Source organism: Pogonomyrmex barbatus, unplaced genomic scaffold, assembly GCF_055798465.1.
Source record: "Pogonomyrmex barbatus isolate J1 unplaced genomic scaffold, ASM5579846v1 scaffold2, whole genome shotgun sequence".
NCBI lineage: Eukaryota > Metazoa > Arthropoda > Insecta > Hymenoptera > Formicidae > Pogonomyrmex > Pogonomyrmex barbatus.
Genome location: NW_028297116.1, coordinates 10,044,517 through 10,064,922, shown reverse-complemented (window position 1 = coordinate 10,064,922; position 20,406 = coordinate 10,044,517). Strand labels below are relative to the sequence as shown.

Sequence of the window (20,406 nt, the reverse complement as noted above, 5' to 3'; positions counted from 1 at the left end):
ACAAACTAAAGAAATATTTTTATTTTATAATAATATCTGCTAAAATAACAAAAATAATAATAAAATAATAAAATAATATTATAGTAATAATATAATATAATAATAAAGTAAATAAATAATTAATAATAAAATAATAAAAAAGCTAAAACTTAATATAATAAAAACAAAGATTGTAAATTAAAAAAAATTAAAAAAAGTTTCAAATAGATAGAATAGAAAAAATTATTTTGATAAAATATGTGTTAAAATTATATTAATTTAAATTTTTTTAATTTATATGATATTTTATTAATTTTGTATCTTTGTAAGTTTTATAAAGTGACTTTAGATTCTGGGACTATTATTTCGTATAGGAATAGACGAAAGTCTGTTCTCTCCCTAACTGTTCTCTTTTTTTTCGAGGGCTTTCACCCGTGCTCATCTCGGGTTGCAAAAGAAACATCATGGATTTTTGAGTGTCTTCACCAATTCGCGGTTCGTTTACGAAGGTGACTCACTGTAGTCTCGCAGTGGCGGGATTTTTACTGAGAACAAGCTGTGCTCTCGCTTTACAACATATCTACATATTGCAGATTCCTGTGTGAGAGTAACTTAATTGCTGTTCTTCGAGATCGCAGACGGCTTACGTATATAACCGATGTGCTGTCGATCTTTTCCCTCAAACGCCGTCTAAGAGTCAGAGCAGGAACTGGAAAGCGAGCTACAGCCAGGATACTTGCAACAGGAAGAAAGGAAAATTGCACGATGAGATTGGTATTAACGGTAAGATGCAAAGATGACATAATTTATTTAATAATTAATCTAATTTTTTGAATTTAATCATTTTCTAAATTTTATCTTCAATATATTTTTGAAATCTCTTTGATTATCCAAAATGTTCCATAATTTTAGATAATTATAATTTCATAAAATTGCAATTGATTTAACTATTATTGTAACATTTATTTTCTTTGTTTTACTTATCTATTATTTAGTAGATATAGTAAATATAGTAAATATAGTAAATATTATAGTAAATATTATATTAACAAATAAAATAAAAGTGTAATAAACATAACAACAAAGATAACAAAATAATAAGATATAATAAAATATGTACTGTTAATACTATATCAATTGTTAATTTTTTTATTAAAAGTATATAAAATTTGCCTATATAATCATAAATATATTAAATAATATTAATTTTAATGTATATTTTATTATTATTTTAATGTATATTATATTTTTATTATTTTAATGTATATTATATTTAATAATAACGTAATGTATTTGATTTTGACTGCTTTATTAATTATACATTTTAAATTTATTACTATTTTTAAAGTTTGATTAAATTTTAATTTTTTACGTATTTATTTACAAAATTTTAAAGCTTTAAAGGAGAAACGTACTATTGTAAAATATCATAAATATTATAAATATCTTTTGCCAATTATTATTAAAAATAGGAGTTGTAAACGTTAATGAAATTCTATTTTATTATCTTTATTATTATTAGCAAATAATAAAAGATGGAACAAACAAGAAAATTGTTAAATCTCGCCAAGCAATTTTCCATAAACTCGCGGAAGTAATGTTTCATTCCAATTGTGTAAATGACATTGAAATGTATTGGCTTAAGGAAATGTGTAATCTTCCGCATTTTTATTAAGGCATGATTAAAATCGTGGCAAACCGCAAAAGATAATATTTATTTATTTCGCAGCAGAGATTATGTCAACTTTGAGGGAAAATTAAAAGATACAATTTTTTCTTTAAATTTAATATTTAACTTATAGTGTATGTGTATGTGTGATATATTTTTATTAATATATTTGCATTTTTCTCTAAACAGAAAGGCATTTTTATGTGTATAATATACTATTTATTTAAACATAAAAGCTATTGAAATTAATATCTAACATAAATAATATAAATAAAAGCAAATTTATTTTTCAGCTCATTTTACTAGCTGTTTCGCTGAGCTTGAACAGCGCGCGAGTTCGACAGCGTACAAATATTATATTAAATTCCACTGTTCGATCAACCGATCAACCAGATTACGCGCAATCGCGTAAATCCTCCAATAACGAGGGACGCATCAAGCTGGTGCAGATCCACAATCAAATTGGATTAGACGGTAAAGTGCGAAGAATCCATTTGGATTCCAATGAGGAGGATAAACCCGGCATTCGCGCTTATGGTTTGCCGAAAAAACGTCTACAAGATGATGGTATTATCGAAAGATTGCATCTTGAAGATGATCGCATTGATCGCACCTCAAGAAATGGTCGATTGGTACACTATCATACACTAACATTATCTTTAATTAATCAACATAATAACTTCTTGAATACATAATTTAATTTTTTTGAGATTTCTATCTTACCGTTACATTAGTTTTTGGAATGACGATATTAAAAAAAAAAAAAAATTAAGATAACACATTATGTATATGTATTAAGGAATATTATAAATACATATATTATATATATTAAAAAATTATATTAAATTTAATTAATTGAGTTAAATTAACAAGGATAAAAATAAAAAAATTAAAATTTTAATAATTCTTAATTGAAATGTCTTTTAATTATTCTTATTATTATAATGTAATAAATACATTATCGATACAAATCATTAGATTTATTATGTTTTAAAGGCAAATTATAAAATATATTACAATATATTATGTACAAACAATAAAAGCTGTATCTCTTATAGGTGGAAGCTTATGGAATACCGAAAAATAACATGGAAACTAATGGCTTTATAGAAAGATTGCCATTGCCAAGAGCAGGTCATCAAGTTGCTTCCAAGTTCGGGCCAGAAAGCGAGAATGTCAGAGTAACGAGATCGGTTCGCACAGGCTCCGAAAACAAGGTTGAAGAGAAGGTCGTTAACGAGGCGGAGGACATGGTGGCACAAGACGCTAAGGTCTTCAGGCCGCTTTTTGTTTATAGGCAGCAAGTGGCCGCTAGAGAAAGGCGAAAACATGCGAGGAACGTAGCACACAGGAATCATCGGCATGCGACACATCAACCCTGCCATCATCGACGAGTGATTTACTGACTTCAGGAATATGAATATTAATATATTTTCTCTTTTCATTTTACAGAAGCTAAACTGATCAGTTTAGTTTAAAATTTAATTAGATTTTCTAGATAACAAAAGTATAAAGAGGAATCATGAAAATACTTAAAAGAAAAATACCTAAAAGTTTTACTCTTTTAAATTTTTCAAAATTACTTTTATGAATATTTTTGGCTGTATTTGTTCTATTTAAATTTTCTTTCAAAGTACTAATTTGCTGGTAATATGAAAAAGCGTAAAATTACGAAGGATATAAGATAATTCGCTTTATTCAATGCTGTTGCACACATTATTAAAATAATAAGATTTCATAAATTTTTGAAATAATCTATTTTATAAGTAACATTTTTTGCACGTTTGAACATCAGGTTAAAACCATGACTTTATTCTTATATATCTCGTGCACAATACCAAAAAGTATTATCTACATTATCTATTAGTATTTTAATTTTAAATAATAATATTTTGATTTATATTAAATTAGTTTATTATTTTAAAGAAATTTACTTGTAATTTTATATATTAAATGTAATTATATATATATATATATTATATATATTAAAGGTAATTACTGCAATATGTATAGAGCATTATTAAATAAATTTTCAATTATATGGTCAATTTTCAATTATATTTTTTTTTACATAGCTATATTTTTTATATGATAATTTAATACTTTCGGTTCTTTCGGGAATCTATATCGGTTTTATGATATCATAAGTAAGAAATGGCATAAATTAATTGCTATAATTTTATTTTTTAATTTCCTTTTAGAAATATAATAATAGATCGGACAGATATCTCAATTTCCTATATATTTTATAAGTTTTAAGATCACGAAATTATTACGTTTTTAAAGAAAAAAATAAGGCTGTATGTAGCAATTAATTTATTGCATCATTTCTCACCCATGATGTTCAATATAGCTGCGACAGGGAAGCTAAGCTTTAAAAATTATCAATAAATGTTTAATTAATTAAAATAAAGATGTATTATATAAGCTTGCTAAAAAGAATCAATTATAATCAAAATTAGAATTAGTGTGAAGTTGTAAATCTTGACGTTTTTCCATTTTGACGTTTTTCTGACGGATTTGTTAATTGACAGTTGTGTATTAAATAAACTATAAATCGCACGTATTTTCGTTTAATAATACGCAAAATAATATTTAATTTATAAATTTATAACAGATAAAAAATAGTCATTTTTATTTTAAAAATAAAAATATTAAAAACACGGTAAAAGAATGCATTAATATCCTAATATCTAACCATTTTTTGACGATATAGGTAAAATTTCAAAATCTATCTGTATAAATTCAAGAAGTTAATGCATTAAAAATAAAAACATAAAATAGAAGATAATTTACTTTAAAAAATGTATAACAAAAAAACCATTAATTATGTAAGTAAAAAAGTTTCTTTAATTTGTTCTTTAATTATCTTTAATTTGTTATTCTTTAATTTGCTAACCATTCTTTTCAATTTATACAATAAATATTTTTTCATGCCTTTTTATATGTAAAGAAACAAGTACAATTTGTATTTTATTGTTAAATTTAAATATCAAAAATTTATTTATATAATGTTTCAACTAAAAATTTATAATTTATACATTGTATTTGCATATCAGCATGCATAAAAGAATATGGATTACATTTGGATTAAACAAGCTTATCTCTGCGATTATCATATATGCATTCGATTTATTATTGTTCCTTGTATTATTACCATTCATAATTTGGGAATGGATCTCTGCAAGACAATACGTAATAACGATCTTCAGAACAATTGTTGAGGTAAAGTTTGATAATTTCTTCTCTTTCTTAAATATTATAAAGTATTCATCGAACATTTAGAATCCAATTTTTTTATTATTTTAATTTTTTTATATATTATTATATATTATATTTTTTATAATATTTTTATATATTTTATATATTATTCTATATATTATTTTTTATATTTAATACATATATCTACCGTATATATCTATTATGTATATTGTACTGTATATTATATTATATACTACTAACTTTATCTCTCGACGCAACAAGTCTTTCCAATTATTCTAAAATATATTTTTTAATAACATATTTATTTATTTAATACAAATTTTCAACTGTCACTTGATTTATGCCGCGGTATAATATATCGATTATAACTTTGACATTCGCTGACTAACACTATGACCTATACTTCGCTTTCATAAATAAACGATTATTTGTATAATACTTCTATGGAATTAATTGGAGTTCTAATTTCTTAATTGGATCATATATAAATTGTGGTACTTAGTTAAATACACCTGTTAATAAAATGCACCTGGAGGAGGGGAAATCCATAGCTAGATGCATTTATAACTTTCACGTTTTTGAATTTTCGGAACCTTTTATAAGATTTTTCATGACTTCTGCGATCTTGTAAAATTTCAATGTGTAGCATGTGTAGCAAGTGTTGTTACATGACTCATTACCATTCAAGTATCCTTATTATTATAGTTTTCTAGTAATAATAATAATTTATTCACAACTTTAATTTAAATAACTTATTATTCAAGAACTTATTATTTCTTTGCAGATCATATTAGAATTGATTATGTGGACTCTTTTTGCTGGTGTATCAATAATTTTAACTCTGATTTTTATATTTGATGATATATACCGTAGTGAAACACTTTGTGTTATCAATCAGCAGAAATATTTACATGTAACACTATCTGATAAAATTGATAACGATAAAAAAATTCTCATATCATAAAGTCTTCAAATTTTAAAAAAAGGAATAGTTAAGATGCATAAAAATCCAAATTATTTTAAATTTTGATTAAAAATAAAGATTTTTATTTATAATCAAGCAAGTTTCTTTCTGAATGTATTTTATATTATTGTAAAATACTGTTTAATAATTAAATCACGTTAATTTTTAGCTATATAACTTTAGCTATTTAGCTTATTTTAACTAAATAAATTATTTTATAATGTTATCATATGTTTATTTAATTTTGTAAATATCAATATAAATTGTTTATTATTATCTATGCTTATTATCTATGCTATTCTAATTTCTCTTATTTTAAGTAATATTCTATTTTTAAATAATTTGTAAAATATTTTGCTTAAATCTAGATAAAATCTTAATTTTTTTATAAATAAATTAATGAACTTTATCTAAAAATTTATGATGCTCTATGTGTATATTAACGAATATATAATTTTCTGTATATTATTATCTTTATCCTCATTGGCTGCATTCAGCAGAAAAAGCAGCTTTGCAACTGTTATAAGATTTTTCAATATGATTGGCTTATACATTTAGATTCATGAGAAACTAAGAGCAAAAACCAATCATATTAAAGATTTTCACACAGTTGAAGAGCTATTTTCTGAATGCAGTCATTATTTGCTTTTTTGATGTTGACCTTTATTAGCTTTCTCTTTCATATTACCTTGATTTTATTATCCTTCTTCTTATTCGTGTCTCCCATTTTGTTATATAAATACACAATTTGTTATACAATGTCTCATTATCCGCTACTTTGTGCTTACATAATTTATAATCTCTTGTTATCGACATAATAATATCAATCAAACATTCAAAAAAAAGTAACGAAGAAAAATTATATAAAATGAAAAATTTATCTTTTCTTCAGATCAATTAAAATTGTATTACAGTTTCTTCTCAAATCTATTGTTGATAAAAGGTAAGTGCGTGTATAAAAGATCAATGCGTGTACGGTTATTATCAGACACCCTATACATATGTATATACAAGGTGTCCGATAATAATCATATCATCTTTCATGGGCAAGTTATATTGAACAGAAAAGTTTTATATTTTATATAAAAGTTTTTACGATTTTTGCAATAATTAAAGAGTTATTAATTTATACATATTTAATTTATACAAATGAGCGAGCTTTTGTACACAGAAAAAAGAAAATAGCTGCCATAGCTATATTATGTTATAATATATGGATAGCTAATATTTAGTTGTGATATCTATATTATTTGCTACTCTATTTATGTATCAGGAGCAACAGCAAATCGTTTTGTTTTAATACAGTAAATAGAGTAGCAAATAATATAGGTATCACAACTAAGATATTAACTATCCATATATTACAACATATATAGCTACCATAGTTTTTAGCAACGGCAGCTACTTTCTTTTTTCCGTGTACGAAAGGATAATTCACCATTACACACGTTTATGGTTGCTAGTCACTCGATAATGGCAATTCACGCTCAAAGCATTAATAACATCATTCTATCTTTGTTTTATATCTAATAAACAATAAAAATAAAATGACATCAACAGCGTTTTGAACATGACTCGGACTGCGGCTCATATGTCCTATGAACTCTATGTCCATCTTCGTTATTTCAAACAATACGCAGAAGTGTTATTTATAAAAATTATAAGATTTAAAGAAGTATAATATAGTATGAATAATTTTGTGTGTGTGTGTGTGTGTGTGTGTGTGGTGTGTGTGTGTGTGTGTGGTGTGTGTGTGTGTGGTGTGTGTGTGTGTGTGTGGTGTGTGTGTGTGTGTGGTGTGTGTGTGTGTGTGTGGTGTGTGTGTGTGTGTGTGTGTGTGTGTGTGTGTGTGTGTGTGTGTGTGTGTGTGTGTGTGTATGAACGGTTGTAAATATTATTCAGTTCATTTATACAATGAAATTAATTATTAAGAATATAATATCATAAATTTTATAATTATTTTCTTAATAATTAATTTCACTGTATGAATAATTTTACAAAAACAACGTGCTTGTGAGAAACATGTTTGAAACACAATAATTATACTTTCTGTTAGATCTTATAGCAAACATGTATGATCCGATTTACAATAACGTAATAAGAAATGGCATTATTTCGTTCAAGGCTTCACGTCCATCCTTTAATCTGAATAATTTACACTTATATTTATGTAACATAATATAATTAGCATATATTAATAACAAAGATAGTAAACTTCAATACAAACAAATAATTATTTCTGTCATTTTATCTTCTATTAAATATAAAGTATTAAATCTTTTCATTATTTTAATACATATTAATTTTAATACATGTATAATATATAATAAAAAATAGTATTGATAAAATTTTTTATTGTTACATTATGTTATTCAAAAATGCCTTTAGGTAATTAATTGTCGACGTAAGATAAGATTATGTATCATAAGATTATGTATCACTTTAATTGAGAGGCTTTTCATCTTTACTTAAAAAAAAATCAAATTTTTTTTCTGATTTTTATTTCTACATCAAAAGGATTTCTTGAAACTCGCAATAATAATGGAGGATAAATTTCAAATACAAGCATGCTGTTACGTGCCGTACTCGATAACTCGATATTCGAGAATCCTTTTTGTTCTTACTCCTTTTGTCGAATAAATTTTAAGTGTTCTGATATTAAAATAATTTTGAATCTTTCCTTTTTTTCTTTTCCTCAATAAATAAGACCCGATTTTCCAATATAGGCTACAATTATCCTGACACACTTTCACTTCATGAATTCGTTACAAGGTTGTTACTTTATTACTAGTCCTGTCCAAACAAATCATCTCAATACATATCAATATATTTTCCAATTCTCACGTTGAAGAAAATCCTTCCAATCACCATGCGTTTTGTGTCAAAACACATGTTGCATTATTGATTATTACATTAACGAAAATACCGCCTATCTCGTCTTGGACGAAGATCCCTCTTGAACACGAAGTTCAGTTCTCGTCAAAAACTCGAAGCGGAAATCTCAATTCCCGTCAAGTGTATCATGTGTGAAAATAAAGTTCAGCTTTAAGACAGTTCCTTTTGATTTCTTAATTTCTTCACGTTACGTCGCGACTCGCACGTAACATTGCATAGATTTTCTAAGCTCCTTAGCATATGATTGTAAATATTATTCAGTTCATTATTTTAGTTAAAACTGGTAGATATCTCTTTAGTCTAGTCTAATATATAAATATCTATAGATCCATAAGGAAATCTATTTTCACTTTCTATATGCTACATAGTCTTGGTAGAAGCTAAAAAATCGTTGATAAATAATTGTGTGCTTTGTAATTTATTGCGAATATTTCGAAACATTTTATGATAAGAAAGGTTATCATAAGGTTATTATATATAAACAAAAACAAGAATTTTTCATGGGAATTGATTCTCAAAAGAAAATAAAAAATTAATTATGTTAGTCGGAGAAATATTAAAAACGTCTGATGATGAGTAAATGTTTTTTCAAAGTTGTATCATAAATTTTATAAACAAAATAATAATGTATACAAAATAATAACAAGAGTTTTAACGGATTTCCTCTGGCATTTTGCGTTAAAACATGTGTTGTTCTGGTGCAAAAGTGATATATTTTTTTGGTAACCTGCATATTCAATGATGGTTTTGTAAGTTCTTTAAAAAGAGAACGTCTTGTTACAAGTTGGACAAACAGCAAAAACATTTGTCAAATAAAAGAACAAACAGCGTGAAAGATACATGATAATCATCGCACAAATTTTTCGTCCAAAGAATCCAGAATTGCTTGATAATTGGAAAAATAGGCGGAAAACAATATCTTTGAAGAAGAGGAAAGTTATAGCGCCGATATTACAGAATAATCATAAAAAATATTAAAATTTTTGTTATATATAAATAAAATTAAATTAAAATTTTAAAAGTATTTTACCCGAAATCATATTTTTCGAGATAAAAATAATAAAATAAAACTAAAATAAAACTAAAAAATTAATTAAAACTTTTTTATTTTTTTTCTCTTGAGCCTAACATTTTTGCGCGTATCTGGAAACTAGAATTATATTTTTATAACTGTATATAAAATCAATTGCGAACAAGATGATTAGAACGAGAAAAAAGAAGATCGAGAACGAAAAGAGGAAGGGATGAATGAGGGAAGAGAAAAGAATTTTGAGGAAAAGAGATTCTAATAAAAGGATGAGCTTCAGTGGTCAAGAGCAAATTGAAAATTTCTCTGGTAGAAAATAAAAGTTCCCCCGAGATTTAGAAGCGTTAATGAAGGCGATCTCTCTAGCAACCTCAGTCATCCTGAAGCTCTTTGCAAGGCGGAGGCTCCTATTATATGGCTGGACTCAATGATCACTCTGATTGGACTCGAGAGTGGAAAACATTGGATTTTGAACATATTCTTCCTGTTCGCCTCCTTTCTTTCATGATTAGAATAATCAGCGTATTATAAACTATTTGCAATCATTGTTAATCAGTGATTGCCTGTATTTGTACACAATAAAATTCGATTTTTTATAAACAAAATGTCATGTGTAAACAAATTTTTAGGATAAAAAGTTTTCTTTTTAAATGCCATTATTTATATAAATTCCATAAAATTGATTTTGTTCTAGTCCTACTAGTGACCCTATTATATAATTAATAAAAATCGAAGAAATTTTTATATAATTTACAGAAGCTCAATCATTTCTATAATAAAAATATATTTCCCTTAATTTTAACGCCATTTCGAGATATTAAGATATATCTGTTCAAAAATAAAAAAATAGTTTTTAGTTCAAATATTATATAATTGCATGCACAAATTCATATCTTTCCATATAAAACACATTTTTCAAAAAAAAAAAATTAATAAAAATAAAATAATTTTAAAGCCGGCAAAGGTGAAAGATATTTTAAATAAAGTATTACGTTTTGTAATATTACATGATCACAAGTAAAATCTCGATGTCGTGCACACGTAATGCCAAATAGCAACATAAAGTTATCATGTCAATTGTAGTATGTATGTGAGTGATATAACATGCTATCTCGTATCTCTCATGCGACGGATACGCGATAATTAAAGACTGAGTGATTAAATAGTAAATTAAACATAAAATGGTTGTACATGGATGTTATACTTATACTTCTGGGTAGAAATGTAATAACTGTCATTTATATAAAATGTCACAGGTTCTCATATTTCCCTTGAGATTTTTTTATTTAAAGATTTTTTTATCAGAGCAAACTTTTTTTTAAATATTTACTAAAAAATAAAAATTAATCTTAGATTTAAAAGAAAGATTTTAAAGTAAAATTTAAAGATATTTAATAGAACTATAAAACAACAGAAGATTGTATTATGTAAAACTTAATAAGTTATAACTAAGTGATGATTATGTTTTCCAAATTCTAGATTGATGATTTAATACATAATCGTTATCTTTATGTCATCGTATCATAAGAATTTTGTAAAACGAAGTTGTTAAAAGACATATTTTCAAATATGTTCAATTACAAAATGTTTTGAGTAAGAACCTCGATTACAGATATTATGACCTTAGTAGTTGTGACTTCTAACAGTCAGATTATCGATTAGATTTGTGTAGCGGAAAGCATTACAAATACGGATAAACTTAGTAAGTTTACGAGTGTGTTTCAGCCATAATCGAAGAGAACTAAAGTCGACAGACGCAGCACACACGCTTCGATAATCTGTCATGTGCCCCACTCTATGTTGCCGGCAAGTATGAGTTGGGGATTCATCGCTTCATTATATGACGTCGCATGTAGTCACGATAAAACTTCGTATCAGACTATACGCGAAAACACAGTCGAGGCACGATAAGTGAACGTGTTTAACGTATTCAAATCGATTCTTAGTCAAATCATTAATTCTTTTTTTATCGCATTCTCATTCTCTTTGATGTTTACTCGATGTGACTCGAGGTAAAAACTACAAAGCGTACATTAATCGATATCACTCAGTGCTAGGTACCGCGATCCAACACTTCAAGATAAACAAGTCAAGTGTGAGGGCATCTATAAATCAACGTGGAATTTTCGAATCTGTTGGAAAAGAACGAAGGAATACCATGAGATATGTTGCGGCACTCGATGTTGGTACCACTACGGTACGTTTCCACATCTTGAATGATAAGGCAATCACAATAGCTTCTTCGGCTGAAAAGGTTTGTTACGCTTAATTCTTTATAACAAAATTTTTATGTTCAATATCTAAGAACAGATGACAAATTACAAATTACGTGAATTTGTACATAGAAAATTTCTTAGTAAAAATTGCTGACTATAAAAATCTAAATATAATAATATATTTATGTTTTTAACTTTATAAGAGAGAGAAAAATAAAAAAAATAAGAAAAAAATTTTTAAATTCAATGTCATATTTTGTAATTACTCAATTATTTTTTTTCTTTCTCTATTATTAATTACAATTATTCTGCGATGTACTTTGTAAAATACTACGTTATACAAATGGGAATTAGAGAAAAATATATTACTATAATTCTTTGCTTGATTCTAATAATAAAATTCATAAATTAGAATTAATATTAAATCAACGATCTATCTTTACATTTAATACGCAAAATAATAATTGCAAATTGCAATAAGTAATAATAAATTTGTTTTTACTGTTAATCCTTGACACGTGCAATTTCTATACACACACATATATATATATATATATATATATATATATATATATACATACTGTTGAATAAGTACATAATGAAATCTATAAAAAATTGTATGCGACACTTTTTCTTTAATTTTTTAAAAATTATGATAATACGAATTATGATAATACAAACAGTTTGCAAAAAACTTTGTAAATGTTAAATGATAAATAACGAAATCCATTTTTTGTCAAAAATATAAGAAAGAATATGTCTTTGAAATTTGGGATAGTTCAGACTACTGAATTATTCATATCTGTGTGACTTATCATGAAATGTAATAACGACGTTTTGCATCATATATGAAAGATATCTATATTGATAAGAAAAAAATATATCTTTTTTGTATCTTTGATGTAAACTGATGATTACAGTTTCTTTCAAAGCAAAAAAAATATTATTTGAATTTCAAATACAAAATAAAGTAGAAAGAGATGAATTAAAGATCCGGTTATCAACTTTTTCAAGGCCAAAAATGATTGTAATAATATTCAGTTCCACTTATACAGTTAGTTCCACAGTAGGGCCGTACAAATGAAAGATGCAGTGAGTGCTCTGCACCAGAGCGCTATAGTTAAGGAGCCAATTTCAATCAAAAATATATTATTTTTTGCTTGTATTGGTTATAATTTATATTGATAATTGTTAATTGTGTTATAAGTTTTGGTTACATTTTTTAAAATTTTAAATTTCTTTATTATTAAATTCATGACTAGATAAAGAGCTTCTTCCTTATTTTTCACCGAAGTACTGAAAACTTTTTTTTACTGTTCCGTGTTTCTTAGATTAATAAACTCAACTGTAACTGTTATTAGGACATTTTATGATAGACTATACTTACTTGTATGCTAAAGATCGATTTAAGACGACAATACGAAGGTCGATGTCACTGGCAATACAATAATACTTTCTACTCACATACACTAAACTTCTTTTTGTAGAATCCGTAATCAGAAATATTTTAATAGTATTATAGTATATTTGTAAATAAATTATTAAAAAATAAAAAAAAATTAGCTTACAGCATTCTGTACTCATAAAGATATTAAATAATCTCAGCAGACTAATAGACAAGTTTTTAAGTGTAATATTTACTTTCATTTATTTTACATTGTACAACTCGTTGTAAAAATGATAATTATTTAATGTATGTAATGTGATTAAATATCTATTTTACGTTAATTAGTCATTTGAAATAATTATTTAAAGAAAACTTATTCAATCTCTAGAAAACAGATTTATTAAAAGGTTATTAAAAGTTATTAGCTTTTAAGCTAATAACTTAATTAGCTTTTAGTTATTGGCTTTTAATAATGCAAATTACATCGGCTAATTGATCATTTTTCTTCTAAATTAGTGGAGAATTCAAAATATCAAATACAATGTGTAGTATATTCAAAATATTCTATTCCTTGTTTCTTTATCTTGAAAATTTTCATATAATATATTTCTATATTCTATTATAAAAGCTATGAAAATAATTATTCTAATAAAATATTTCAACAGAATTTATTAATTTAATGATATTACGTTAATTAATGTAGAGTTTTATATTCAATACTATCATTGTTAATTGTTAATTGAATATTTATAAAAGCAAAAGAAAAATAAAATATTTTCATTGAAATCATTTGCATAAATATTCGATACGTTGTTGTTATCCTGCATTTGTTATTTCATATTAATAAATAATTAATATTAGTAAATAATAAATTTGTTTCTTATATTTGTACATGCATGCATTGCAATAACATATTTCTTGTAATTTATTTAGTTACAGAAATGATGTATATGATAACAGATATATAAAAATAATATATATAATATTTTTGAAGTATTTTCTGAACACAACCAAAGTCTACATTTTCTTTTTTCTTAAAGTTTTTATGAAACGTTTCATTATTTTGTAGATTTATAATGTTTATAATTAAAAAATTAACAATTAGAAGAATTTTGGCAATTTATATAGCACATATTTTACATTTTAGTTTTTATCCATAAAGAATAGATAAAAAAAAATGTTCAATTGTAAGGCCAAAGTTACTTCTATCTATATGTGTTGCGAAAATTCTATATATGTTGCTCATTATAACAGAATTACAAAACACAATTATAAGATAAGATAAGATTTAAAATGATAATATTTTATTTTAAAATGATATATTTTTTTCTAATTTAGATAGACTTACTTTATCCAGAAGTTGGTTTTGTGGAAATAGATCCTGATCACCTATGGCGGATCATAGTAAAAGTAATCAAGGATACATTGGACCGTAAGTTATTAACATTATCTTTCTAATTATAGCGTATTTAAAAAATTTCTTTTTTATCATATCTAGAATAGTGATAGACAAAATTTATATGTGATTTTTAAACACATTGCATCAACACATATCCATCTTGCAGCATCTGATATAGTTTATTTTTCCGATAAGGAGTAACATAATGAGAGAAAAAGGATATATCAGAATCTATAAATTGCTTATGGTGTACATAGGTTTTATCAAACTCCACAATCCATAATCTAGAATGGATGAACACAGAAAAGTTTGGTTTCACGCATTTTCAGTAGACACATAAAGGTTCAATTTGAGCCACGACTGATCCTAAATCTCCACTATTTATACATAAATCGCAAGCTTACAAAAAGCTTCATATTTAATATTTTATAATTTTAACAGTAATTTATAAATAAGACTATTGATTAATTGATAAATTTTAACGGCATCGAATATGATGGGTATCGGCTTAAGTTGAATCTTTAACTACTCATCGAATGTGTGGCAAACCTTATTTCTGTATTTCGGTCTGTTCTAGAAATGTCCACTGTAAACCGAGATGACGCCAATAGGACGCATCGAAAGTAAGAAATCATATCATTCTGCTTGCGCATTTACCGCATCAATGTCATTAATGCTTATTATTTATATATTGTTTCGCCAGTCTAGTGCAATCTATATTTACAGATTTTATCAAAGTATTTTATTTAATTAAACAAAATTCTTTTTGACATTTCCTTTTATATCAGATTAATTTCATAAACTTTCATGACAGAATGTTTCTGTTTTTTCCTCAAATAAAAGCACATACAGGCTTTTACAGATAACTTCTATTTCAAATATTGATCGAAGTCATCTTTGGTTCACCATCTCTGTTAGTATCTCTGTTAGTAAAAAAAAAGTTAAAAATAGATAAAAGATATATAGATATTCTTAACTTTAGATCCCGCTGCACATGCTGATTTTATATGTTTAATTTATGTTTGTTTTATATTGTATCTTATCTATTATTCGTAGCAATGATTAAATCAATTTGTTTTATTTATGATTGCAGATAATAAAATCGATCCGAAGAATATTGTCTGCATTGGAATTTCATCACAACGCAGCAGTTTTATTACCTGGAATATAAAAACTGGGAAATACTATCACAGGTAAGAATTATTATCACAAAAAATACTGACAATAATTATTTCGATGAAGACATTTTGGAAATTTTACGATTTTAGGATTTTACAATTATTATTTCAGATTTATAACATGGAAAGACCAACGAGCAACTGCTTTGGTCAAAGAGTGGAACCAATCACTAACAATGAAAGGATTAAGAATGGGCTCACGCATTTTGTATACATTTACAAGAAACAAACGATTCCTGGCTGGCAGTGTACTGAAATTTATGAATTTACAGGTTGAAATGCTTTACCAGTTGATTTTCTCTTTTTATTATATTGATAAAAATAGATCGACATATTTCGTGATTAGATAATTTTATATTATTTTTAACAGTTAAATAAATTTTGGACTTATTAACTTTTTTCTAATAATTATTAATAATAAGTCTAATATTATTTATTCAAGTTGGTTTGTAGGTTACCTTAAAATTAGTATGGGTTCTCCAGAATATTCCGGGTCTTCGAGAAGCTGCATCTAATGGAGAGGTGGCATTTGGAGGTGTGGATTGTTGGTTCTTAAATAAACTGACAGGTGAAGTTATATTTTATGTTTCGCTTTTAGATTTATTTCAATGTTTTTAAAGTTTTCACACAGTGCTAATTATGAAATATTTTTATAAATTATTATAAATTATATTTCTTATAAAACTTTATGAATGTCATAGATAACAATTATTCACTAGTAATATTTTTTTGGAATAAAATAATGCTTTTTATGACTTGCTAATTTATTATAATCAGTTAATAATTTATTTATTATAGGAAAGCACATAATGGATGTTTCATGTGCTTCGGCAACTGGTATATTTGATCCATTTACAATGGAATGGGCTGATTGGGCGTTAAATATTTTAAAACTGCCACGTAATATTTTTCCGGAAGTAGTAGATACAGCTGGTAATTTCGGCGTTATACCCAAAGATATATTTGGAGCTGAAATTCCAATTTGTTGTTCAGTAAGTAACCCAATATAATATATTTTTGTAATATATAATATTGTAATATTATGTATGTAATAATTTTATTATAAATACACACACAATACAAATCTTGGTTTAAATTAATAATCAATCATATCAATCAAAAAAATTAATAATCAATTATATATGAAACTGCAATGTTAATGTCAGAGATGAGTTTCTTTAATATCTAATTCTAATAATATCTCGATAAAATTAGATGGCCGATCAAGCAGCGTCTTTATTTGGTTCAGGATGCTTTAAGCCCGGCGATCTCAAGATTACTATGGGGACAGGTACTTTCATGAATGTTAACACAGGACAAGAGCCACATGCATCTGTTGCCGGTAATTTTACAAACTTATATATATTTTAAATAATATATTTATTAATTTAAAAGGACACATAAGAATAAAATTAAGAAATTGTTTAGGACTTTATCCAATTGTTGGATGGCGAATTGGGAAAGAAATAGTATATGTTGTAGAAGGATCTTCAAGCGACACCGGTATACTCATTGATTGGGCTAAATCAATAGGTAATTTATTTATTTTTATATTGTTGTAAAATATAATATTATATATTATTATGTATCAAATTTATAAATTCATTTGCAGATCAGATTAAATTATTGCAATACTATCATTATATAATATAATATAATTTATGTATAAAGTATGTCTATTCCGTATTAATAATATACATGTAAGTTTTTGAAGAAAAAGAAATCGAATTATTCTAGATGAAATTCTGTATACATTACTCTGTTATATATTGATTATTTTATCTTATTAATGTTACAGGAATTGTAAACAACGTTTCAGAGACGTCTGATATGGCAAACTCAGTCAAAGATACCGATGGAGTATATTTTGTCCCTGCATTCAGTGGACTGCAAGTATGTTTTATTAAATTTTATTAAATGTTTTATTATATTTTTCGGTATTGGTTTATATAAAAAAATCATTTACAAGAAAATATAGTAAGTATTTGCAATTAATGTACAAAAATTATTTTTATAATTCCTATTATTCTCATTCACAATAATAAAAAATATAATAAATCGTATATCTTTTTTTATATTTTTTAATAGCAATATCTATCTATCAGAATATTTTTTTATTCTTATTTACTGTATAAAATTAAAAAGAAAAAAAGATTTTTGCAAAGTATATGAATAGTTACAAATAAATTAAAAAATGATAATATATATACATATAAAAATATATCTCTAACTATAGTACTTATTGAACTATAGTACTAACTATAGTATTGATTTATGTTTCAGGCGCCTATAAATGATTATACAGCTGCAACTGGTTTCTTTGGATTGAAGCCTACCACAAAAAAAGAGCATATTGTTCGAGCCTTACTGGAAAGTCTGGTTTTCAGATTACAATTACTTCATGAATGTTTATGCAAAGAAACTTCTTTCACATATTACAAAATAAAGTAAAAATTACATTATAAAAATTATATAATAGAATGATATAAAAAATCTATATGTTTTTAGTTACCTACGTAGTTAATTATGATCATAAAATTTATAACAATATAAAACTAAAAAATGTTTTATTTTGCTATGTTATCGATCGATCGATCGATCGAGAGAGAGAGAGAGAGAGAGAGAGAGAGAGAGAGAGAGAGAAAGGAATTTCTATTTTCTATTATTTCCACTGTAATAACTATATTTATTATTAATATACACAATATTTTAATTTGTATTAATATGTTGTCTCTCAGAATCAATGGTGGAGTTTCCAAAAATGATTTCGTGATGCAATCATTAGCTGATTTGACAGGATTGGAAGTAGAACGTCCGGCATTTGTCGAGATGTCCATTTTAGGAGTAGCTTTCTTGGCTGGTTTACAATGTGGTACAAACTTCTTTATTTATTATTACTATAGTTTACTTTATATATTTCATAATTTGGCAACGTATTAAAAATTTTATATCTTTTTTATACATTTAAGTATATAATTAAATAGATAAATAATATTTTTTTATCATTCATGTTTAGTTTAATATTTAAGATATACAGAGTGTCCCGTAGCATGTGTAACACCGCTGGTAAAAAGGTAACGAGTCAGGCGGGTGAGCGCTTTCTTCTCGCGCGCTCTTATTTGTGCAACTTTAATATTTAATAACTCGAAAATTATTGCGAATATCGCAAAATGGTATAAGACATTTTCATTTATCTCGCTCCCATCTACCTTCTCACAGGTGTTACATATGCTGCGGAACACCCTGTATAATACAAAAAATTATTGGATATGACAAAATTACATATTTTATTATTAAACATTTTTTATGCTAAAGTGTAATTATTGAATATTGAAAATTATACAATCAAATATGCAATTATGCTTAATAAATAATTATTTGTAATATATTATAGGACTATGGAAAGATAGAGAAGAAATAATAAAACTTAATCAAATGGAGAAGATATTCAAACCAAATGAAGAATCGTATTTATCTTATCAATATGCATTAAATCAATGGAAACGCGCAGTGGAACGCTTTAAAAATTGGTATTGACGACAATTTTCTAAGTAAATAATTTTTGTGATTATATGTATATTTGGAATGTTTTATAACATAAGAAAATATTATGTATATACATTTGTATCAGTAAATACTATAAAGTAGATCAGTCGATTAATGTTAAAGATTAAAACAATTATGCAAAAAAGTGTAAAACAATTTTTCTATGAGAATGTAAAAATTCCATTAATAGTATTATTTTTCTTGCTATATCATTCATATCATATTATACAATTGCGTAATATTTCAACATAACCTTCAATTAAGAAAAAAGCCTTGAAAGCCTTAACGATCCAACGTCAGATCATATCATAATATCTATGATAAAATACAAACATATCATGTTCATCCGCGTAATGTAAGTCCATTAGAGTTTCCATACTGTTTAAGCTGAAATTATGTTTTCAATTTCCTTTAGAACTTGGTAGAACTAACATAGTACTTACTCGTTTAAAATATAAATAATTAAAATATAAATATAAATAATTCAAATTAAGAGCTATTGAAGCCTATATTGTAAGTGTGTGTAATTCTTTATGTCATGTTTTTAAATAAATAAAATTTATGATATTAATATAGAAATTTTATCATGTATTTACTTCCGTATCTAATACTATAAAAATTGTATTTATTCATTAAAAAATCGATATTAAGAATTGCATATTATTTACCACACTAATTTAGTTCTTAATTTACAATATTTATATTTTTTATTTTTGAAAATTCTTACTCGAAATCCTATTATCATTTAATTTAATATTTGAAATAGAAATATATAGTTTTATATATATGTTTATATAAATTATAGTCATATGTGTGTGTGTGTGTGTGTGTGTGTGTGTGTGTGTGTGTGTGTGTGTGTGTGTGTGTGTGTGTGTGTGTGTGTGTGTGTGTGTGGTGTGTGTGTGTGTGTGTGTGTGTGTGTGT

The 20,406-nt window shown here is 25.6% G+C and overlaps 2 protein-coding genes across 6 annotated transcripts; both read left to right on the top strand.

Moving 5' to 3' along the window:
- The first annotated feature begins 578 nt into the window (after positions 1-578).
- Positions 579-3,696, top strand: LOC105434378 (uncharacterized). The gene is made up of 3 exons (XM_011631132.3): positions 579-762; positions 1,942-2,280; positions 2,707-3,696. Exons 1-3 carry the CDS (start codon positions 745-747, stop codon positions 3,052-3,054), a joined length of 705 nt encoding a protein of 234 aa, XP_011629434.1. The 5' UTR covers positions 579-744; the 3' UTR covers positions 3,055-3,696.
- Positions 3,697-11,541: 7,845 nt separating this feature from the next.
- On the top strand, positions 11,542-20,061 carry LOC105434353 (glycerol kinase 5). Of its 5 annotated transcripts, none has more exons than XM_089076280.1 (13): positions 11,542-11,682; positions 11,808-12,010; positions 14,698-14,791; positions 15,852-15,951; positions 16,049-16,208; positions 16,390-16,504; positions 16,735-16,928; positions 17,152-17,278; positions 17,365-17,469; positions 17,735-17,829; positions 18,220-18,383; positions 18,675-18,808; positions 19,331-20,061. In XM_089076280.1, the coding sequence occupies exons 2-13, from the start codon at positions 11,915-11,917 to the stop codon at positions 19,471-19,473; spliced, it is 1,527 nt and encodes a 508-aa protein (XP_088932406.1). In that variant the 5' UTR covers positions 11,542-11,682; positions 11,808-11,914; the 3' UTR covers positions 19,474-20,061. The 5 variants fall into 5 exon arrangements, with proteins under 5 accessions (XP_088932406.1, XP_088932407.1, XP_088932408.1 ...); XM_089076283.1 differs by lacking the exon at positions 11,542-11,682 and adding an exon at positions 15,336-15,381 and having other exon boundaries at positions 11,963-12,010; XM_089076281.1 differs by having other exon boundaries at positions 11,590-12,010; positions 16,420-16,504.
- The last annotated feature ends 345 nt before the right edge of the window (positions 20,062-20,406 follow it).